Source organism: Medicago sativa, chromosome 6 (assembly GCF_051527215.1).
Source record: "Medicago sativa cultivar Bolivia chromosome 6, Bolivia_mono, whole genome shotgun sequence".
NCBI lineage: Eukaryota > Viridiplantae > Streptophyta > Magnoliopsida > Fabales > Fabaceae > Medicago > Medicago sativa.
Genome location: NC_140754.1, coordinates 22,539,001 through 22,562,997, shown reverse-complemented (window position 1 = coordinate 22,562,997; position 23,997 = coordinate 22,539,001). Strand labels below are relative to the sequence as shown.

At 37.5% G+C, this 23,997-nt stretch overlaps 1 protein-coding gene and 4 long non-coding RNA genes across 5 annotated transcripts in view; 2 read left to right on the top strand and 3 right to left on the bottom strand.

Annotated features, from left to right (window-relative positions):
• Positions 1–436: 436 nt before the first annotated feature.
• Positions 437–23,997, top strand: part of LOC146913759 (protein BREAST CANCER SUSCEPTIBILITY 2 homolog B-like) — a 30,489-nt gene continuing 6,928 nt past the window's right edge. Inside the window, exons 1-11 of the mRNA XM_085716972.1 lie at positions 437–643; positions 1,858–2,982; positions 3,075–3,199; positions 3,292–3,440; positions 3,579–3,701; positions 3,768–3,965; positions 4,037–4,118; positions 4,206–4,256; positions 4,340–4,415; positions 4,509–4,620; positions 4,698–4,769. Of these exons, the coding sequence (XP_085573098.1) occupies positions 544–643; positions 1,858–2,982; positions 3,075–3,199; positions 3,292–3,440; positions 3,579–3,701; positions 3,768–3,965; positions 4,037–4,118; positions 4,206–4,256; positions 4,340–4,415; positions 4,509–4,620; positions 4,698–4,769 (2,213 nt within the window). The 5' untranslated portion in view covers positions 437–543. The remainder of the gene's footprint in view (positions 644–1,857; positions 2,983–3,074; positions 3,200–3,291; positions 3,441–3,578; positions 3,702–3,767; positions 3,966–4,036; positions 4,119–4,205; positions 4,257–4,339; positions 4,416–4,508; positions 4,621–4,697; positions 4,770–23,997) is intronic.
• LOC146913761 (uncharacterized) lies at positions 6,368–23,577 on the top strand. Its single transcript, XR_015013809.1, has 2 exons — positions 6,368–7,088; positions 23,324–23,577. It is a non-coding gene; the product is annotated as an uncharacterized LOC146913761 (long non-coding RNA).
• Positions 7,832–10,176, bottom strand: LOC146913764 (uncharacterized). The gene is made up of 2 exons (XR_015013808.1): positions 9,954–10,176; positions 7,832–8,091 (listed from the first exon to the last, which is right to left on the bottom strand). It is a non-coding gene; the product is annotated as an uncharacterized LOC146913764 (long non-coding RNA).
• LOC146913763 (uncharacterized) lies at positions 12,935–16,534 on the bottom strand. Its single transcript, XR_015013806.1, has 3 exons — positions 16,370–16,534; positions 16,071–16,293; positions 12,935–14,208 (listed from the first exon to the last, which is right to left on the bottom strand). It is a non-coding gene; the product is annotated as an uncharacterized LOC146913763 (long non-coding RNA).
• LOC146913762 (uncharacterized) lies at positions 19,052–22,651 on the bottom strand. Its single transcript, XR_015013807.1, has 3 exons — positions 22,487–22,651; positions 22,188–22,410; positions 19,052–20,325 (listed from the first exon to the last, which is right to left on the bottom strand). It is a non-coding gene; the product is annotated as an uncharacterized LOC146913762 (long non-coding RNA).

Genomic DNA, 23,997 nt, shown 5'->3' with positions numbered 1-23,997 from the left:
ATGATCTGTTTGGTAATGATCTTTTCACAACGAGCTTATAAATTATTTCGAGATCTTATAGCTTATTTCTATACGTTATTTCAAGTAGCATTTGAGCTTACTAACTTATAACTTATCATTTTTTCTTCCATTTTCAGACTTATAATTATCTCTAAAATCCATTTTTACCCTCTATAACTTATTATAGTTTAAAATAAAATATATATTTATTTTAAACGAATGAGCCAAACACCTAATTACGTGTTAAAATCCATTTTGCCCTCTACATTAAATGGATGATTCACAATTATTTTGCGTTTTTTTACTAATGAAAAAATGTAGGCATGTCCATTTTCTTTTATAATTGTAGGATCCTTTTTTTTTTCCTTCTATTTGGCGGGAAAACTAAAAGATAAAATTAATGAAAATAAAAAGAGAGAGAATGAAAAAACCAAACAAAGCAAGTGACGCAAGTGACGGTACAGTTCCTCTTCCAATTCTGTCTCAAAAGCAAGCTAGCTTGTTCCATTTACAAAGATTTTCATTCCAATCACGATCATAGAAATGAGTACGTGGGAGATATTCTCCGATGCGGATGCCGACGATAGAAATGAGTATGATCTTCTTCTTCATGCTTCCACCTCACACCTTTTCCAACCTCAAGGTAACTCTCATTCTCATCCTTGAATTCATTAACCTTATAATTTAATTTAATTTTTATTTCTTCTTTTTATAATGATCATGATAACAATTGATTAGTATCAAATGATAATCTGTGTGTTACTATAATGGCCCCAAATCTGTTATTTTATAATGATTTTTATTTCGATTATGAACATGATAATGATTAGTGACTGGACGTTGCTCGGTTGCTGCTAGTGTGGGATAATATATGTCCTGGTCTAATGAGGCACGTATGCGGACACGAACACCAGACACGATACATACACTGGCACGCTGACACCGCTAATAATTTAAGAAAATCACATAATTCGGTGTCGGTGTCGGACACGACACATGTCTGACACCGGGACACGTATAATCTGTGAAGTGTCTATGCTTCATAGGTTCTGGTTGATAAATACATGAATAAATAAGGGTCCGTTTGGATTAGGCTTATTTTTTGAGCTTATGTAAAACAACTTACGCAAATAAATAAGCTTTTATGTTAATTTACAAGGTACTCATTCTCAAATTCATTAATCTATTGTTTTCTTTTCAATGATAAGTTAAGTTGTGCCCTCATATTGTTAATCCATGTTTCAGAAATTTTCATATTAGATTAGAAGATTCAATGAAAACACCATAGAAATGAAGCGTTAGAATCAATAATCAGTTAGTAATTACTAAATAGAACACTCAAACATGAATAGTACTAGGAATCAAGGTTTTAAACAACGGTCGCCGTTTTCGTTGGGGTAGCGTTAAGGTTTCGTGATTTCAGCTGTTAGGTATTCTGTATTATTGATTGTGGTTGTTGTAGTGTGAATTAATCACAACAATGCACAAGTATTATTAAAATTTTCAATTGAAATAATGTTTCATACATTATAACATGGTTCAAATAAATATAATAATTACAACTTTACAACACGAAAATAGGGGTTACTGCTCGCTCATCACAATCTCTCATTTTCCATTTTTTCATATGAACGGTGTTGTGTTCTTCGCTTCCATAACGGTGTGTCGCACTCGCAACGGAGTTTCACGGGTGTATCGGCGTTTTGTCACGGTTTTAACCGGTGTTTCGGTGTGATTTTACTTTCCACCTTGAAAATAGTAAAAACGGTAATGGTGGCTACCTATACCTTTTTGTCGCAGCCATTTACGCGGTAATGGATCCGTATTTAAAACCTTCCGTATTTTTCTTTTTTGCAGATGAAGAAAATGTGATAGATGACAATTTTGGCTTCTCGAATTCTCTTTTCAAGACTGGTTCAGGAAGAAAAGTTACTCTATCTTCTAATGGTCTTGTTAGAGCAAAGACGTTACTAGGATTTGGATTGCAAGAAGAAATCATTGATAGTAATAATCATACCCCTAAGAATGCCAAGAAGTTTCATGGTTATGATGAAGAATCACCTCCTTTCGTTAGCAAATTGAAGAATGGTTTTGAGAATAAAATTGTGCAAATAGAGAGTGATAGTGGTTATAAGAAAGCTCCGATTAAATTTCAAACTCCTCAGAGTGCTAGAAGTTTTAATGTTTTTGAAGAAGAATCACCCCATTTACAGTTTATGAAAAGTTGTAAAATGACGAGTGCTGCGTCATTTCAAAGTCCTTTAGTTGGTAGATCGAAGAGTGGTTTTGAGAATATAATTGTGCAACCAGATAGTGGTAGTGGTGCTAAGCAAGCTCAAGTTAAATTCCAAACTGCAGGGGGGAGGTCATTATCCATTTCCAATGATGCCTTAAAACGTGCTAGGAGCCTTCTTGGTGACCCTGATTTGGGAGATTTCTTTGATGGAGAGGATTCACTTTTCTTGTCTTTGGATATGAGACAAACTAGCAAAATCACATCCTCTGTTGGTCATCAAAAGACACCCGAAAACAATCAAAATCACGTGACAAAAAATTTCACATACCCTTTGCAGCCTTCCAGACAAACAGAATTTTCAAATAAGTTGCTTGGCCATGAAGGTAATGGGAATAATTTAATCATGAAATTTGATGATGTTGCGAATGAAAGTGATTATGGCTGTAAAAGTAGCAACACTCTTCGACAACAGAAACCCTTGTATAACATGAATGAAGTTGTTGACTTAACAAGAAAAAGTTCTTCATTGAACGACTTTTCTTCAAGAATGGATTCATGTGGAAAACCATTAGGTAGGACATTGGTTGATGTTTCCAATACTACTAAGACAGCTCCTACGTATAATAAACAACCTACTATTGGGAAAAGGAGACTAGGATTAACTGCAAATGTTTCTTCCTTCAAAAAGCCTCGCATTTCCAAAACTTCTGCCTCTGGTGACCAACATGTTCAAAAATTTCATAATGGTATGCATGATTTAAGAGTTTTTAGTACATTCCTTTCACTTTTATCTGTTGCAAGATCGATTAAACTCATTTCAATATGTGTGGTTCTTAAGGTTTGTCTAAATTATCATCTGGTGCTTCTGGATGCAAAAGAAAGGTTTCCACCCGATATCCATCTCGGCATGCAAGGATACACATAAAGGAATTTTTTGCAGTTCCTCCATTAAAGAAAAAAGTGGTTAGTTAATCAATATATTATCAATGTTGTTTACCATATTCTGCTAGGACCTCATTTGTTATTGTTATAAACTAAAATGAAATTCATTGCAGCATTTTCCGAACCCGGTCAGACAGGTGACATCTGGTAATGCAGGAGAGTACATATTCAATGATGGCTCTGATGATAATGGTATTGGAGGAGAAGCTTTCATCCATCTATTGGCACAACAAGGGGCTTCCCTGCATTTTGCTTCAAAAGAGTAAGTTGCTTCTATCCTCTGTGGTTAAATTTCATAATTCAAGTACGTGAGTTGGGTACTTGGAAGGCACTTTGTATGTAATCTTTTGCTTAGTCTTAATTGGCAGAATTTTTTCACTTCCGTTGCATATCTCTTTAGGTGGGTATTGAATCATTACAAGTGGATTGTATGGAAACTGGCATGCTATGAGAGATACTATCCAGCTAGGTGTGCGGGAAAATTTCTGACTGTATCAAATGTGCTTGAGGAACTGAAGTACAGGTATATAACTGCTTTTAGACAACATATTTTAGGTCTATAAAACTAATGGTGAAATTTGGTGTATAGATATGAAAGAGAAGTGAATCATGGCCACCGGTCTATCATCAAGAAAGTTCTTGAAGGGGATATACCACCTTCTTCAATGATGATTCTTTGCATATCTAGCATTCACTCTAATCATGTGACCGTAAGTGGGACATTATTTGAGGCACAAACCGGGAATCAGAGCAGGGAGGCAGTAAAAGTTGAACTAACTGATGGATGGTAAGAATTTCAACTGTGCCGTGTGAAAATAAAAGAGGTTCCCTAAAACACAAAGTGATTTTCTTTCACAGGTATTCTATAAATGCCATTTTAGATGTTCCATTGTCAAAGCAACTGGATGCTGGAAGATTATTTGTAGGACAGAAGCTTCGGGTAATGTGCCGGTCTGAATTTTGTCTATGGCTACAACACACTTAATACTTGATACTGAATTTTTTTTTCTTCATATTTTTTGTGCAGATCTGGGGAGCAGAATTATGTGGCTGGAACGGGCCAGTTTCACCCTTTGAGGTTTTTCTGGCTTAAGATTATGATTGAGTATCTGTCTGTAATGTCTTGTTGGAAGGTTTCCTCATATTCTGCTATAATATTAGGTGTCATCAACAGTTAGCTTATTTCTTCACATAAATGGAACATATAGAGTTCATTGGTCCGAGCGGTTAGGATTTTGTAAGCATCTTTTAGTTTGTGGATGTCATTCTTTTTAAGTTAGAGAAAATTAGTATCTTGTTCCTTGAGCTTATCTTCTTGAGCTAATCATAGGTAAAGTTGCCGGTCCGCCTTTGGCTTTCAAATGCATAAAAAACAATGGAGGTTTAATACCTCAGACCTTGGCAGGAATTACCCGTATATATCCCATTCTTTACAAAGAAAGGTAACTTAAATTTGTTTTCTGTAGATATATTTTTTCATTATACTATCCAAAAAGTTAAGAACTGATTTCCTTGTTAGGTTAAGCAATGGACAGTCTGTTGTCTTATCAGAGAGGATGGAGAATAAAATGATGGAGCTGCATAATCAAAGGTGACTTCTCATATTGCCATCAATCTCTTTTTTCTTCGTCTGATGCGAATACTTCACTCTGTGTAGGTTTCACACTAGAACACATTAGATTCTGCACACAATTATGGTTTGGTAGGCATAGTATCTAGATTCTGCACGTTAGTTTTTTATTTATCGTGTTATTTTTCATCTGATACATAGTATACACATAATTCTAAGAAGTGTTTGGATTTATTGAATGCTAACTATAAGTGTGCAATACAATTAAATTCTATTGATATCTTATACTCTGAGATGGTGACATGTACTTGTTCTCACGTTTTTTTATAATGTCTGAGGTGAACTCTATTCTACCTTCTCATATCTGCCTTGAAAAGCATTTTTGTTTTGGAAAGGAATTTGGTGTGTGACAGAATTTACTATCAATAAGCGCCAATTCTTTTTATGTTTTGATCTCAATGGATTTCTTTTCAAATATGCCTGATCTAATAATTAAATGCTGGAAAATCGAGTCACAATGCAAGCATTCAAAAGAAGAATTTCATTAAAAAGGTGTCGAAGAAGTGGAGCTTTTCATTAACTGGACATTATAGAAAACTATTGCATGATAGCAGTAGTCATTAGACATATAGAAACCTGAAATTTCTGAATGCAAATTTAGTTTGAATTTTGAAGATTAATGGGCCTCCATTGAAAGTAGCTATAGCTAAATCCTTTTCAAATTATTGCTTGCATTTCAAGAATTTATAGGTACTCTTAAATATTAAATAGAATTGGTTTCATTTCTTAGCAGAAAAAGGTTACTGGAAGGTTTTGTTTAAAAAAAAGCTTGTTTGGTTCATTTCCAAGTTCCTGCAGCCCATAAAATATTTGATTTTTATTTTGACATTCATTGTTCCAAATCTTTTACTATAACTGCAAAAGTTTTACATTCATATATATTACTTGTGGTTTAGAATCCAAATCCTATTTATAGCTTGTCTTGTTTCAGTTAGCCATGTAATATTCATTATCTAGCATAAAACTTGTCTTTCATATGTGTTTTGTTGCAAAGAAACTAAATTGAACAACTCAATTGAGAGAGAGAGAGAGAGAGAGAGAGAGAGAGAGAGAGAGAGAGAGAGAGAGAGAGAGAGAGAATGAAATGAGAGAGTAATTTTCTGATTTCTCATCTAAATGATAATGTGGCCTCATACATCTCTTTATTGCTTGTGTAACACCCCAAATTTTCCATAATATATATTTCTAACTATCGTCTTATTTAATTATTTATTTTATAAATGATTATCTTGGTATCTTAGTAATACTTTGATTATTTTTCCTTATATGTGTAGTTGTTATTCTGTGATGATTTTATACGTATTTATTTGATTTAGAAATAATATAAAATGTTATATTTTATTTATTAATTTATTATTTTAATCATTTAAGAAAGAAAAAAAAAGTGACAGTAGTGTATATGAGTATCTTTGGGATAATAATAGTTATGAGTGAATAAAATAAAATTAGTTTATATTATTAGTGGGTGGAGAGAATTAATGAATGGGTGTATATAGTTGAGTGAGCCTAATTAGTAGAAGAGAATATATGCACCAATGAGTGTTAGAATAGATCGACCCATGTACAATATATTTAGAATAAGAGAGACATAAAACCCTAATAACCATAGCATGTTACTGAAACCGAAGGGAGAGAGAAACGGTTGAGTATGTGACCTAGTATAGAAACGGCGACCCTTTTCATCTCTCTTTCTCTTAGAAATTCATTCATTCTAATATAGATGCTTATCACATGTCTCCATCTAGTTCCTTTATTGATGAGCCTTGCACGTTATTTTCTTTTAGTTGAAGATCATCATATTATTTCTTTTAGGTGGATCTTGAGACATCCAATTCATATTATCCATTAGCTAAACTACGATATCAGTTTTTGGATCCATGGTTCATTGATATTTCTAAGTTTACATGCTTATCTATCTCCCTTTAAACCAATGATTTTCCTATTTCCCCGTTGGCTTTTGGCTACCATTTTTCAAATAGGATCTCTAGAGATAGGAATTCACCTACAAATTCTCACCAGCACCATATTCGTTTGGAAAGAAACAAATCGATTTTAGATTCCTTGTGTTGGAACCTTCAGAAGGAATTTTACACAATTATGTGTTAAAAGTGAAGTTGAAGTCGGATCCTTTCGGCACTCTGCCGCGCTGTTGCATTTTATTGACGTTGTGAAGCCACTGCCAAGCAATTTGATTTGGATATGTTCGTTGTGCACTGTCGACCTTGTGTTGTTGCTGTGAATTATATTTAATTCTTGTATTGCACGTGATCGTCAAACCAGGTATGGGGTGAGAGAGAAGAGTTCGAGATCATGAGTGTAAATTAATTGGGATGAACGGGAAGGCCGTATTTCCCAAAGTTCATTCGAGGCTCACCGCGACGGTTGTAGCCCTTTGAGAGAATAATTAATTAATGTGCAAATTTAGATGTGGGAGGTTAAAGAAGAATTAGAAACATTATTAAGGTGTTGCTTGATTTAAATTATGTGAATATGTGGTATTTGAAGTCATGAATAAATTTGTGGGTGCTTATGCTTGATTTGCTGCAACTATTTAGATTGATGACTTATTTAATGATTGATATAGATGTGATGTTATGTATTTGAATGTAATTATTGGTATGCCACATGTATATGATAACTATTGGAATATGATTATGTGTGATTTAAAGATGTGATATTCAATGATGTGCTTCTAAATGGTTATGTGTGAATGATATGTATTTTGCTAAATGTCTTTTTGATATTCTTAAATGTTGATTGATTATCATTTGATACTGTTATATTATGATGTTGATATGCTATGAATTAATATGTGCTGTTTAATGCTGTTGATCATTTAAAAGTTTGAAGTTGCATGAGTCGGTCTAAGTTGCAAGAATTTAAGAAGTTATCCATGATTATGAGTTGTATAAGATGATCACGTTGTTGTCTAAGTTGTAGGAAGATTGAGTCCATTGCATACTCATTAAAGTTGGGGGCTTTAGGCCCGGCAGCCTTTGTGCTCATTAAAGTTGGGGGCTTTATGTAACACCCATACTAGACGTATCTAGAATGTCTAGCACGTGCGTTAAGTTTAGTATTGGATACATTAAAATTTTACAACAATACAACTACGAATGAATATATATACAACCAAATGCGTTCGTACATAATAATACAACTCAACTTTTCTAAAAAAATTATGAATGCATCCTTGATTATCCATCTCATCCTGCAGCGGGTACGAACGAACACTTGTCGTAACATCCATTCAGCTACTAGCTTGCTAATCCAGCCTGTTTATCTGAAACAAATAAGGATTGGGATGAGACATAATGTCTCAGTGAGTTCCCCTAAATTCTAGGCTACAGGCAACCTCAGGGGAAACCTACGGTCACCACGTGTCTAAAATACAACCTGACGGTTGATTATACGTGTGTGGGGACTTGCATACTTAGACGGTCGTGCATACTAGGGCCGTCATAGTCTTATCTTACTTGTTATAGGCTTCACTTCCTATACGTGTCATGGCGGTCGAGGGGAATCTAAAACCGCATTGCCAAGAATACGCTCTACGCATTAAGGCCCAAGTCTATCATAATCATGACACGATTCTAACCCGGACGATTAGCGGAAACCTAATATCGTCAACGGTATATCTTTCTCTATACTTGCTCTATGCATAACTATGTTGTATCTAACAACATATTCCATCTTGCTATCATGCTAATTTGACGATCTACGTCTATGTCCTACTATTCTTGACGATCTACGCCAAGGCTCTACTAATTCTTGACGACCTACGTCAAGGCTCTATGACATAACATAAATATATCTAACAAATATGAATAGTCAAGTTCATTCTTAAAGTTAGCGTTTAACAAACAAATATTATCTGAGTTCATTTTACGGAAAGCCCCGAGTGGAGTAACCCCGAGCGCAATCCCTATCTATCCGATGGAAACCTATCTAAGGTATAATCAACGGCACTCCTGCAGTGACGTGCGGGATCCTTACGGCTAACCCCGTTTCACCTAATGGAAACCTCTTGAACCAACCTAGTGTGGACACAAGAGACACGACACTACCTCTTGCTTACTAAGTGACATGCGGGTTCCTTACGGCTAACCCCGTTTCACCTAATGGAAACCTCTTGAACCAACCTAGTGTGGACACAAGAGACATGGCACCTTAACTTAAAAGTCTTGGTCTATAAATATATGCATGAGTATTAAATCTATACTAGCTATCTCTTTTACCTCGGATGCCTACACGATCCGACTAGAGGTAAACTATATGCTTGCTTTACTTTCTATGTGAAGAGATATCTAATCAATTCACGTCTTGCCATACTCGTATGACACTTAGCTCTTATGCGAAGATAATATTCTATATCACTTCGCGTCTATTCAAACATACTACTCATGTCTAGCATTCTATCCTTTACTATCTATTCTAGTTCTTGACAAGCTATGTCAAGGCTCTACTTTCATCCCATGCCTAGTTCCTTGCTACCCGAATAATTCGGCTAAAACTCTCTTGAGCCATCCTTGTAATACATGCTAAGATTGCCACGATTAATGATGCAAGGATCAATTGACGATGTGTGCAAATTTTCAATACTTTCTAAAGACCGAAAATGCCATAAACCCAAGTTACGAGCCGTTTATAAATTTCATGATTTGATAAAGCCAAGCTTGTTCCAGTAGAAAGATAAGTAAAAACAGTACAAGAATACACCGAAACGATCGCTACGGACCCCCACGCGACTGCCCCCATGCACCCGAGCGCAGAACAACGCGAACGTTGTCCTGTCTGGGGCGCCTGGCGCCAGAGGGAGGGCGCCTAGCGCTGGCTCCCTGACTTGTGGGCGCCTAGCGCCCTTGTACAGGCGCAGCGCTGCGAATTTTTGCGTTTCGGTGCTTTCGGCTACGGGTTTTCGCCATTTTCGACCCAAAACTCGACCAATTGGACCCTGTAATGCACCAATACATCCAACAACATATATAGCTTCATTTAAACATATCTCATGGCAATTTTTAGCATGTAAACAACAAGAATTACTTTGGGGTTACTTAAATTTCATGAAAGCAAAACTAACATAAAACATGATTTTCTACAAGATTACACAAGCCCAAAGGTGGGTATTCTATCTATGGAACTCACCTAGGTTGATTCTTGTGTTTGCCTCAAGCTTCAAGCTTCTCAAAGTTCAAATCCTAACTTGAATCCAAGCTTCTACTCATTCCCTTTGTTGTTTCTTGCCCACAAGCTTCTTTGATTCATGCTTGCCTATCCCTTGATGATCTTGGAAGAGTTTGAGGGGCTAGAGAGGAGGAAAGGGGGCGGTTCCATAGAGAGAGAGAGGAGAGAACTCTTTCTCTCAACCCTAGAGAGAGAAACAAATGAGAAAATGAAATAATTTTGGGGCCAATCCATATAAATATCTTTTCCCATGCAATTACCTCTTTGCCCCTGCCTCAAGCGTGTTTAATGCGACACTGGTACTTTACCCGTATTAAGCTGGCATAACATAATAAATATCTCCATTATACTTACTTCCCAAAACATAACTCCTCTGATGCATATAACAGGTAAAATTTCCATTAGCAGACGAGCGGGATGTTACACTCTACCCCCCTTAAGAAATTTCGTCCTCGAAATTTAGAAATCATCTACAATCATTGCAACTAAAATCTGTCTCCTTTGGTTCTTGCTACACAATATCTGATCAAAACCACTCTAGGGAGGTTGTAGGATACTTTTCTCAACAAAGCATGCAATTCTTCCTCTTTCTTATTCTGCGTATAATTGAACACGGTCTCTTCAATGTTACTATCTTCCTCAATCACAGAACTATCTGAGAACATAGTGATTAAAACTAACTCTTGTGATATGAGGATTGCTTGTCTCGGATCTATGCCTTCTCTGCTTAGCATGAACTCTGCATCTAAGTAACTTTTCTCTATCTGAATCACTCAGGATTTGCCTTTAAACTGGAGTTCTACTGATATCCAGGTTTGCCCTGTAGTGCTTACGTGTATCTAACACATCTTATCATGCATACATCTTATCACACATAGATAATCTTTCTTGCCGCACTTTGCGACTTTTGCCTCTTACTTGTTACTCATCTTGATGATTCGGCAAATCTATCATCCCTTTTCGGAGTCTTAAGAAATCTTTCTATCTTTCATAACCTCCCTGTACTGCAATTCATGGGTAACTTGTCTAGCTTGGCATGAAGAAGTGAAATCAACTACACTGATTCATCTGACAATCTATTAACCTGTCTGGTGGTTCACATGCTCTTGAAACTTTCTACTAAGTCCATTTGCACTTGCATTGGACACTCAAAGCACAAATCCGTGCATCCCGTATGACATGAGTATCACATGGGCATTGTCATTCATAAAACTTTATCTTCTAGTATTGGCATACTTTTTAGTGCCATTGCTTGTTAGTTAATAACGATACTCATTCTAGCTTTTGTTTCTAAAATTTCTAAACTCTGGTACATAGGTTCTTGGAACGAATAGATGCATGACTAGAAAATATCATTTTAAAACTGAGTCTATACTAGTACTACAGAACCACAGGACGAGTCTCTATATCTGAAAAAAAAGGTTTTATGACTCTCCTTCACACTTGTCTCTAACAAGCTGGTTCTGAAGTCTGTACGTCTTAAGTGAGCTTACTCGCTTACGACGTATCTCATCAGTTTTAACAACGTGAAATTTCATGTTTTTAAAATAAACATCGTTCCCAAGTTCCTCTATACCAATCTTATCTTTAAAAGTTATATAATCGTGGCTTGTCACCATTCTAGAAAGTATCGTTATCATTTAACAAGTATGGTGTAAGAGGGTATGTACTTCGTCAGGCATAACTCATCAATCGTAATCCATTAACATAGCACATACTCTTCCTGACTAACCAACAGCTCTTCTACGAATTAGACATCACCAAAAAGGCAACTCGATTAATTCATCTGTGTTAACTCTAGTCTTTCTCATCTTACCTGAGTGAAGATGCTTTCTTTAAACTTTTACTTTAATCATTACTGGCTGCATAAGCATCTATACTTACTTAACATAACGAGAACTCCTCGCTTTCCACTTAATACTTCTCACTGAAATGGTATTTCTATCTCGAACTTTTTTTTTTTTCACGAAGATTCTTACTACAAAAATTCCATGTTCCATGGCTACTGTTCGCAACTTAATTAATTAATTAACTTCCGTTGCGCTACTCTGATTCCGTTGAGACGAGTGAACTTTATTCTTATTCTATCATTACATTAATATCTGCTTGAGCTCTGCTCGATACTTCTATGTTGCATGCTACTCTGCAACCTCGCTCTACTCCTTGCTGGTAAGATTGAATCTCAAGGAAACTTACCTCTGGACATATCAATGTCACACTTACTCTTATTCCTGAGCAACTTAACTCAAGGAGCACACCTTTGCTATTCCATAACTACTATTCCATGAAACGCGCTTACAACATCACATGGTAGACTCATCTTGCACTCAGACATACTTCCTTATGCATCTAACATTGTGGCTTCGTATCTCGCATACTATGTTTTGCTCAATCCTTCCTATGCTTGCTCGTTAATTAAATTTTTTTTTTCTTTCTAATAAAATTTCGTAAATTAGCACACGGGTCATTGACGTTGATGATTTACAACTATATATATAACATATACTGAGTCTAGGTCCCAGTCGTTACTCTAAAATCCCAGGACTAGTTGATAACACGTATGTGTCATCAAATCTTAATCCTAGTGAGTTTAGCCCAAACTACGTGAGTCGTAACAAACCGGTACCTACAAAATTTCATTTTGAATTTCAAAAATGTCAACTTCAATCCCCCATATGCGTATGTCTTTCTAAAACCATGTAAACTTTACAACTTAGCATCCTAACGAGCCTTCGCAAGTTCATCAAGCAAAACATAGATTCGAGGGGTACTCTTAACTCTGCGAAATCCAAAATCCTCGTGATTTCACATCTGTGACTTCCATTCTAGATACTGGTGCCTCTAAACTCTTGGTCCAAACTCATTCTTATCTCTTGACACATTAACTTCCAAAGTCAAAAACCGAATCGATTTTCGTTGATGGTTGCCCATGCCTTTTTCCCTTTTGAAAACTTTTGGGGGTGATATGCATTCGTCACTCGATATATATATAAAAAAAAAAACAATTTCTCATTGCATAACAGATGGTGAAGACAACTCTCCAATAGTCACTACATTCCCTATAGACGAACTGAAAAATTTCGTTCCGGGTTCGCTATTGATGAGTTTCTTCAGCTCAATTTTTTTTCAAAACATAGTTTGCATAAATTTTTATTTCTCAAGTAATTTAATGCACATCAGTCATTCCCAACATCTAAAATATCCTACTACATATGCATGGCAAGCATCAACCTAATTCGATACAATTCTCGGCACTCTAGAAATTAATGCCTCATTCCTGATAACATAAAACTTTCACTGAATCCTTTTTCTACTACGAGTAGCTTACTTCCCTGCGTTACCGTTTAACGTAGCTTTCCGAACACTAGAACCTTGTTCACTTTGAACATTCAAATCCATAATCTCAATAACATAACGCTAATTCCTGAGAGTCTGCTAATCCCGTCAACCTACGTCGACTGCTATCTATCTTGTAGCCTTGCGCTTACTTTCTGGAATACAATTCCGTTCTAACTACGACCCTTACTGAAGCTTCAGGTCCCGCTAAAATATTTCCATATTCTTCACTTACGGGTATATGAAGTATCAACAACAACTTACCCAACGCTGTCTAAACGTCCTTTCTTAACATTTCCTTACATTCCCGGAGGATTCATACTTCTACTTGCTTAGTTCATCGGCCACCTACTGGCACGATCAACTTCTTACTAATACTCATACTGAATTCTTGCTTCTAAGTTCACACCTTCCGGTGCACCTTCTTCACATACTTCGTCCCTCCAGGGTCCTATTCAGCTCTCAGGCATCCATTCTAATCGTCGAATGTTAAATTGAGTTGATCAGGCTCAACTAACAACAACAACTAGAACATTCACCCGGAACCCAATGGTCCCACTACCTTTGTTGTAACTTAATGACCCAAGGCACGGTCTGAATCGACCTGCTCTGATACCAAATGTAACACCCATACTAGACGTATCTAGAATGTCTAGCACGTGCGTTAAGTTTAGTATTGGATACATTAAAATTTTACAACAATACAACTACGAATGAATATATATACAACCAAATGCGTTCGTACATAATAATACAACTCAACTTTTCTAAAAAAATTATGAATGCATCCTTGATTATCCATCTCATCCTGCAGCGGGTACGAACGAACACTTGTCGTAACATCCATTCAGCTACTAGCTTGCTAATCCAGCCTGTTTATCTGAAACAAATAAGGATTGGGATGAGACATAATGTCTCAGTGAGTTCCCCTAAATTCTAGGCTACAGGCAACCTCAGGGGAAACCTACGGTCACCACGTGTCTAAAATACAACCTGACGGTTGATTATACGTGTGTGGGGACTTGCATACTTAGACGGTCGTGCATACTAGGGCCGTCATAGTCTTATCTTACTTGTTATAGGCTTCACTTCCTATACGTGTCATGGCGGTCGAGGGGAATCTAAAACCGCATTGCCAAGAATACGCTCTACGCATTAAGGCCCAAGTCTATCATAATCATGACACGATTCTAACCCGGACGATTAGCGGAAACCTAATATCGTCAACGGTATATCTTTCTCTATACTTGCTCTATGCATAACTATGTTGTATCTAACAACATATTCCATCTTGCTATCATGCTAATTTGACGATCTACGTCTATGTCCTACTATTCTTGACGATCTACGCCAAGGCTCTACTAATTCTTGACGACCTACGTCAAGGCTCTATGACATAACATAAATATATCTAACAAATATGAATAGTCAAGTTCATTCTTAAAGTTAGCGTTTAACAAACAAATATTATCTGAGTTCATTTTACGGAAAGCCCCGAGTGGAGTAACCCCGAGCGCAATCCCTATCTATCCGATGGAAACCTATCTAAGGTATAATCAACGGCACTCCTGCAGTGACGTGCGGGATCCTTACGGCTAACCCCGTTTCACCTAATGGAAACCTCTTGAACCAACCTAGTGTGGACACAAGAGACACGACACTACCTCTTGCTTACTAAGTGACATGCGGGTTCCTTACGGCTAACCCCGTTTCACCTAATGGAAACCTCTTGAACCAACCTAGTGTGGACACAAGAGACATGGCACCTTAACTTAAAAGTCTTGGTCTATAAATATATGCATGAGTATTAAATCTATACTAGCTATCTCTTTTACCTCGGATGCCTACACGATCCGACTAGAGGTAAACTATATGCTTGCTTTACTTTCTATGTGAAGAGATATCTAATCAATTCACGTCTTGCCATACTCGTATGACACTTAGCTCTTATGCGAAGATAATATTCTATATCACTTCGCGTCTATTCAAACATACTACTCATGTCTAGCATTCTATCCTTTACTATCTATTCTAGTTCTTGACAAGCTATGTCAAGGCTCTACTTTCATCCCATGCCTAGTTCCTTGCTACCCGAATAATTCGGCTAAAACTCTCTTGAGCCATCCTTGTAATACATGCTAAGATTGCCACGATTAATGATGCAAGGATCAATTGACGATGTGTGCAAATTTTCAATACTTTCTAAAGACCGAAAATGCCATAAACCCAAGTTACGAGCCGTTTATAAATTTCATGATTTGATAAAGCCAAGCTTGTTCCAGTAGAAAGATAAGTAAAAACAGTACAAGAATACACCGAAACGATCGCTACGGACCCCCACGCGACTGCCCCCATGCACCCGAGCGCAGAACAACGCGAACGTTGTCCTGTCTGGGGCGCCTGGCGCCAGAGGGAGGGCGCCTAGCGCTGGCTCCCTGACTTGTGGGCGCCTAGCGCCCTTGTACAGGCGCAGCGCTGCGAATTTTTGCGTTTCGGTGCTTTCGGCTACGGGTTTTCGCCATTTTCGACCCAAAACTCGACCAATTGGACCCTGTAATGCACCAATACATCCAACAACATATATAGCTTCATTTAAACATATCTCATGGCAATTTTTAGCATGTAAACAACAAGAATTACTTTGGGGTTACTTAAATTTCATGAAAGCAAAACTAACATAAAACATGATTTTCTACAAGATTACACAAGCCCAAAGGTGGGTATTCTATCTATGGAACTCACCTAGGTTGATTCTTGTGTTTGCCTCAAGCTTCAAGCTTCTCAAAGTTCAAATCCTAACTTGAATCCAAGCTTCTACTCATTCCCTTTGTTGTTTCTTGCCCACAAGCTTCTTTGATTCATGCTTGCCTATCCCTTGATGATCTTGGAAGAGTTTGAGGGGCTAGAGAGGAGGAAAGGGGGCGGTTCCATAGAGAGAGAGAGGAGAGAACTCTTTCTCTCAACCCTAGAGAGAGAAACAAATGAGAAAATGAAATAATTTTGGGGCCAATCCATATAAATATCTTTTCCCACGCAATTACCTCTTTGCCCCTGCCTCAAGCGTGTTTAATGCGACACTGGTACTTTACCCGTATTAAGCTGGCATAACATAATAAATATCTCCATTATACTTACTTCCCAAAACATAACTCCTCTGATGCATATAACAGGTAAAATTTCCATTAGCAGACGAGCGGGATGTTACACTCTACCCCCCTTAAGAAATTTCGTCCTCGAAATTTAGAAATCATCTACAATCATTGCAACTAAAATCTGTCTCCTTTGGTTCTTGCTACACAATATCTGATCAAAACCACTCTAGGGAGGTTGTAGGATACTTTTCTCAACAAAGCATGCAATTCTTCCTCTTTCTTATTCTGCGTATAATTGAACACGGTCTCTTCAATGTTACTATCTTCCTCAATCACAGAACTATCTGAGAACATAGTGATTAAAACTAACTCTTGTGATATGAGGATTGCTTGTCTCGGATCTATGCCTTCTCTGCTTAGCATGAACTCTGCATCTAAGTAACTTTTCTCTATCTGAATCACTCAGGATTTGCCTTTAAACTGGAGTTCTACTGATATCCAGGTTTGCCCTGTAGTGCTTACGTGTATCTAACACATCTTATCATGCATACATCTTATCACACATAGATAATCTTTCTTGCCGCACTTTGCGACTTTTGCCTCTTACTTGTTACTCATCTTGATGATTCGGCAAATCTATCATCCCTTTTCGGAGTCTTAAGAAATCTTTCTATCTTTCATAACCTCCCTGTACTGCAATTCATGGGTAACTTGTCTAGCTTGGCATGAAGAAGTGAAATCAACTACACTGATTCATCTGACAATCTATTAACCTGTCTGGTGGTTCACATGCTCTTGAAACTTTCTACTAAGTCCATTTGCACTTGCATTGGACACTCAAAGCACAAATCCGTGCATCCCGTATGACATGAGTATCACATGGGCATTGTCATTCATAAAACTTTATCTTCTAGTATTGGCATACTTTTTAGTGCCATTGCTTGTTAGTTAATAACGATACTCATTCTAGCTTTTGTTTCTAAAATTTCTAAACTCTGGTACATAGGTTCTTGGAACGAATAGATGCATGACTAGAAAATATCATTTTAAAACTGAGTCTATACTAGTACTACAGAACCACAGGACGAGTCTCTATATCTGAAAAAAAAGGTTTTATGACTCTCCTTCACACTTGTCTCTAACAAGCTGGTTCTGAAGTCTGTACGTCTTAAGTGAGCTTACTCGCTTACGACGTATCTCATCAGTTTTAACAACGTGAAATTTCATGTTTTTAAAATAAACATCGTTCCCAAGTTCCTCTATACCAATCTTATCTTTAAAAGTTATATAATCGTGGCTTGTCACCATTCTAGAAAGTATCGTTATCATTTAACAAGTATGGTGTAAGAGGGTATGTACTTCGTCAGGCATAACTCATCAATCGTAATCCATTAACATAGCACATACTCTTCCTGACTAACCAACAGCTCTTCTACGAATTAGACATCACCAAAAAGGCAACTCGATTAATTCATCTGTGTTAACTCTAGTCTTTCTCATCTTACCTGAGTGAAGATGCTTTCTTTAAACTTTTACTTTAATCATTACTGGCTGCATAAGCATCTATACTTACTTAACATAACGAGAACTCCTCGCTTTCCACTTAATACTTCTCACTGAAATGGTATTTCTATCTCGAACTTTTTTTTTTTTCACGAAGATTCTTACTACAAAAATTCCATGTTCCATGGCTACTGTTCGCAACTTAATTAATTAATTAACTTCCGTTGCGCTACTCTGATTCCGTTGAGACGAGTGAACTTTATTCTTATTCTATCATTACATTAATATCTGCTTGAGCTCTGCTCGATACTTCTATGTTGCATGCTACTCTGCAACCTCGCTCTACTCCTTGCTGGTAAGATTGAATCTCAAGGAAACTTACCTCTGGACATATCAATGTCACACTTACTCTTATTCCTGAGCAACTTAACTCAAGGAGCACACCTTTGCTATTCCATAACTACTATTCCATGAAACGCGCTTACAACATCACATGGTAGACTCATCTTGCACTCAGACATACTTCCTTATGCATCTAACATTGTGGCTTCGTATCTCGCATACTATGTTTTGCTCAATCCTTCCTATGCTTGCTCGTTAATTAAATTTTTTTTTTCTTTCTAATAAAATTTCGTAAATTAGCACACGGGTCATTGACGTTGATGATTTACAACTATATATATAACATATACTGAGTCTAGGTCCCAGTCGTTACTCTAAAATCCCAGGACTAGTTGATAACACGTATGTGTCATCAAATCTTAATCCTAGTGAGTTTAGCCCAAACTACGTGAGTCGTAACAAACCGGTACCTACAAAATTTCATTTTGAATTTCAAAAATGTCAACTTCAATCCCCCATATGCGTATGTCTTTCTAAAACCATGTAAACTTTACAACTTAGCATCCTAACGAGCCTTCGCAAGTTCATCAAGCAAAACATAGATTCGAGGGGTACTCTTAACTCTGCGAAATCCAAAATCCTCGTGATTTCACATCTGTGACTTCCATTCTAGATACTGGTGCCTCTAAACTCTTGGTCCAAACTCATTCTTATCTCTTGACACATTAACTTCCAAAGTCAAAAACCGAATCGATTTTCGTTGATGGTTGCCCATGCCTTTTTCCCTTTTGAAAACTTTTGGGGGTGATATGCATTCGTCACTCGATATATATATAAAAAAAAAAACAATTTCTCATTGCATAACAGATGGTGAAGACAACTCTCCAATAGTCACTACATTCCCTATAGACGAACTGAAAAATTTCGTTCCGGGTTCGCTATTGATGAGTTTCTTCAGCTCAATTTTTTTTCAAAACATAGTTTGCATAAATTTTTATTTCTCAAGTAATTTAATGCACATCAGTCATTCCCAACATCTAAAATATCCTACTACATATGCATGGCAAGCATCAACCTAATTCGATACAATTCTCGGCACTCTAGAAATTAATGCCTCATTCCTGATAACATAAAACTTTCACTGAATCCTTTTTCTACTACGAGTAGCTTACTTCCCTGCGTTACCGTTTAACGTAGCTTTCCGAACACTAGAACCTTGTTCACTTTGAACATTCAAATCCATAATCTCAATAACATAACGCTAATTCCTGAGAGTCTGCTAATCCCGTCAACCTACGTCGACTGCTATCTATCTTGTAGCCTTGCGCTTACTTTCTGGAATACAATTCCGTTCTAACTACGACCCTTACTGAAGCTTCAGGTCCCGCTAAAATATTTCCATATTCTTCACTTACGGGTATATGAAGTATCAACAACAACTTACCCAACGCTGTCTAAACGTCCTTTCTTAACATTTCCTTACATTCCCGGAGGATTCATACTTCTACTTGCTTAGTTCATCGGCCACCTACTGGCACGATCAACTTCTTACTAATACTCATACTGAATTCTTGCTTCTAAGTTCACACCTTCCGGTGCACCTTCTTCACATACTTCGTCCCTCCAGGGTCCTATTCAGCTCTCAGGCATCCATTCTAATCGTCGAATGTTAAATTGAGTTGATCAGGCTCAACTAACAACAACAACTAGAACATTCACCCGGAACCCAATGGTCCCACTACCTTTGTTGTAACTTAATGACCCAAGGCACGGTCTGAATCGACCTGCTCTGATACCAAATGTAACACCCATACTAGACGTATCTAGAATGTCTAGCACGTGCGTTAAGTTTAGTATTGGATACATTAAAATTTTACAACAATACAACTACGAATGAATATATATACAACCAAATGCGTTCGTACATAATAATACAACTCAACTTTTCTAAAAAAATTATGAATGCATCCTTGATTATCCATCTCATCCTGCAGCGGGTACGAACGAACACTTGTCGTAACATCCATTCAGCTACTAGCTTGCTAATCCAGCCTGTTTATCTGAAACAAATAAGGATTGGGATGAGACATAATGTCTCAGTGAGTTCCCCTAAATTCTAGGCTACAGGCAACCTCAGGGGAAACCTACGGTCACCACGTGTCTAAAATACAACCTGACGGTTGATTATACGTGTGTGGGGACTTGCATACTTAGACGGTCGTGCATACTAGGGCCGTCATAGTCTTATCTTACTTGTTATAGGCTTCACTTCCTATACGTGTCATGGCGGTCGAGGGGAATCTAAAACCGCATTGCCAAGAATACGCTCTACGCATTAAGGCCCAAGTCTATCATAATCATGACACGATTCTAACCCGGACGATTAGCGGAAACCTAATATCGTCAACGGTATATCTTTCTCTATACTTGCTCTATGCATAACTATGTTGTATCTAACAACATATTCCATCTTGCTATCATGCTAATTTGACGATCTACGTCTATGTCCTACTATTCTTGACGATCTACGCCAAGGCTCTACTAATTCTTGACGACCTACGTCAAGGCTCTATGACATAACATAAATATATCTAACAAATATGAATAGTCAAGTTCATTCTTAAAGTTAGCGTTTAACAAACAAATATTATCTGAGTTCATTTTACGGAAAGCCCCGAGTGGAGTAACCCCGAGCGCAATCCCTATCTATCCGATGGAAACCTATCTAAGGTATAATCAACGGCACTCCTGCAGTGACGTGCGGGATCCTTACGGCTAACCCCGTTTCACCTAATGGAAACCTCTTGAACCAACCTAGTGTGGACACAAGAGACACGACACTACCTCTTGCTTACTAAGTGACATGCGGGTTCCTTACGGCTAACCCCGTTTCACCTAATGGAAACCTCTTGAACCAACCTAGTGTGGACACAAGAGACATGGCACCTTAACTTAAAAGTCTTGGTCTATAAATATATGCATGAGTATTAAATCTATACTAGCTATCTCTTTTACCTCGGATGCCTACACGATCCGACTAGAGGTAAACTATATGCTTGCTTTACTTTCTATGTGAAGAGATATCTAATCAATTCACGTCTTGCCATACTCGTATGACACTTAGCTCTTATGCGAAGATAATATTCTATATCACTTCGCGTCTATTCAAACATACTACTCATGTCTAGCATTCTATCCTTTACTATCTATTCTAGTTCTTGACAAGCTATGTCAAGGCTCTACTTTCATCCCATGCCTAGTTCCTTGCTACCCGAATAATTCGGCTAAAACTCTCTTGAGCCATCCTTGTAATACATGCTAAGATTGCCACGATTAATGATGCAAGGATCAATTGACGATGTGTGCAAATTTTCAATACTTTCTAAAGACCGAAAATGCCATAAACCCAAGTTACGAGCCGTTTATAAATTTCATGATTTGATAAAGCCAAGCTTGTTCCAGTAGAAAGATAAGTAAAAACAGTACAAGAATACACCGAAACGATCGCTACGGACCCCCACGCGACTGCCCCCATGCACCCGAGCGCAGAACAACGCGAACGTTGTCCTGTCTGGGGCGCCTGGGGCCAGAGGGAGGGCGCCTAGCGCTGGCTCCCTGACTTGTGGGCGCCTAGCGCCCTTGTACAGGCGCAGCGCTGCGAATTTTTGCGTTTCGGTGCTTTCGGCTACGGGTTTTCGCCATTTTCGACCCAAAACTCGACCAATTGGACCCTGTAATGCACCAATACATCCAACAACATATATAGCTTCATTTAAACATATCTCATGGCAATTTTTAGCATGTAAACAACAAGAATTACTTTGGGGTTACTTAAATTTCATGAAAGCAAAACTAACATAAAACATGATTTTCTACAAGATTACACAAGCCCAAAGGTGGGTATTCTATCTATGGAACTCACCTAGGTTGATTCTTGTGTTTGCCTCAAGCTTCAAGCTTCTCAAAGTTCAAATCCTAACTTGAATCCAAGCTTCTACTCATTCCCTTTGTTGTTTCTTGCCCACAAGCTTCTTTGATTCATGCTTGCCTATCCCTTGATGATCTTGGAAGAGTTTGAGGGGCTAGAGAGGAGGAAAGGGGGCGGTTCCATAGAGAGAGAGAGGAGAGAACTCTTTCTCTCAACCCTAGAGAGAGAAACAAATGAGAAAATGAAATAATTTTGGGGCCAATCCATATAAATATCTTTTCCCACGCAATTACCTCTTTGCCCCTGCCTCAAGCGTGTTTAATGCGACACTGGTACTTTACCCGTATTAAGCTGGCATAACATAATAAATATCTCCATTATACTTACTTCCCAAAACATAACTCCTCTGATGCATATAACAGGTAAAATTTCCATTAGCAGACGAGCGGGATGTTACACTTTAGGCCCGGCAGCCTTTGTGCTCATTAAAGTTGGGGGCTTTAGGCCCGGCAGCCTTTGTGCTCATTAAAGTTGGGGGCTTTAGGCCCGGCAGCCTTTGTGCTCAAAATACGTTGGGGGCTTTAAGCCCGGCAGCTTTATGCTCACTTGTTGAAGAGCCTAATTACGCTCATATATGTTGTTGAATGGTACCACATGCATTTGCATATCAAGAAGTTTCACGATGATTTAAGTTGTTAAGTTGTTAAGAGTGCATTGTCAAGTTGAGTTGTGTTGTCGAGTCAAGTTGTTAAGTTGTGATGTTTTAACGAATTACTTTGTGATGTCTATTAATGTAATTGTGTGAGACGATGAAGGTGATTATTTGTTGATGTCCTTATGAAGATGGTTATTGGTGACTACATGTGTTGTGACTAGTTGGAATTGAATTGTGACATTGTGTTTGTGAAGTTTTTTTTTGTTCTTAAGTTGTAATGATATTTTCTACTAATATAGATTGAGATGATATAGTATATTCTTCAAGGTTCTGAATATTATGTTGTGATGTGAAACGACTTTGACTTAATTGCTTACGTGTTCTTCTCATTTTTTTTATACTATTACATGTTCTCGGAACTCACCCCTTCGTTGTTTGTGTTTGCTGGCTTGGCCCTGCGGTTGCGAAACCGTAGTTATATAGGTTATGAGTCTTGGAGTCAAGTGCATGCCTTTCATGAGGACTTGTCTTGTGTCGTCGATTATTTTGGGGAAAAGCACCGCTCTGATAGTGACACGGGAAAAGGGATATGCTTACTTATTTACTTTTGTGCAAGAAAACCATTGTCTATGATGTAAAATGAAATATTTTCAAAAGAAAAAGATTAGATGTTATTATTACTATAATTTTTAATGAAGTGAAATATGAATTATGTTTGTTATGAGTCAATGTGATATCCTAAATTTTGTGGAAGAATTCCTATATCATTAGAGAAGTTTTTATTTGACACTTTCCGCTGCGTATCAAACTCTATTTTTAATTAAATAATAGCAATAATTATTCTTGGGATTTAGGGTGTCACATATTGGTATCAGAGCAGGTCTGTCCAGTCAGACCATGTGGGTCACGTGTCAATCATGTGTCAATCAAGTGTGGAACGTTGAATAAGTTGAGTTTACATGTGTATGTCATGTATGCGTAACTTATTTGATTAGAATAAGTTCTTGGAATCTTCTTGTGATGTGAATTTAGTAATTGAATAGTAAACCTTAGCCAATTTTTTTTCTTGTTTCCATTCTATCTATTTTAGAGGTATTGGTAGAAAAATATGAATGTGGTGAAACATAATTTGGCCATTGTTTAGACGTT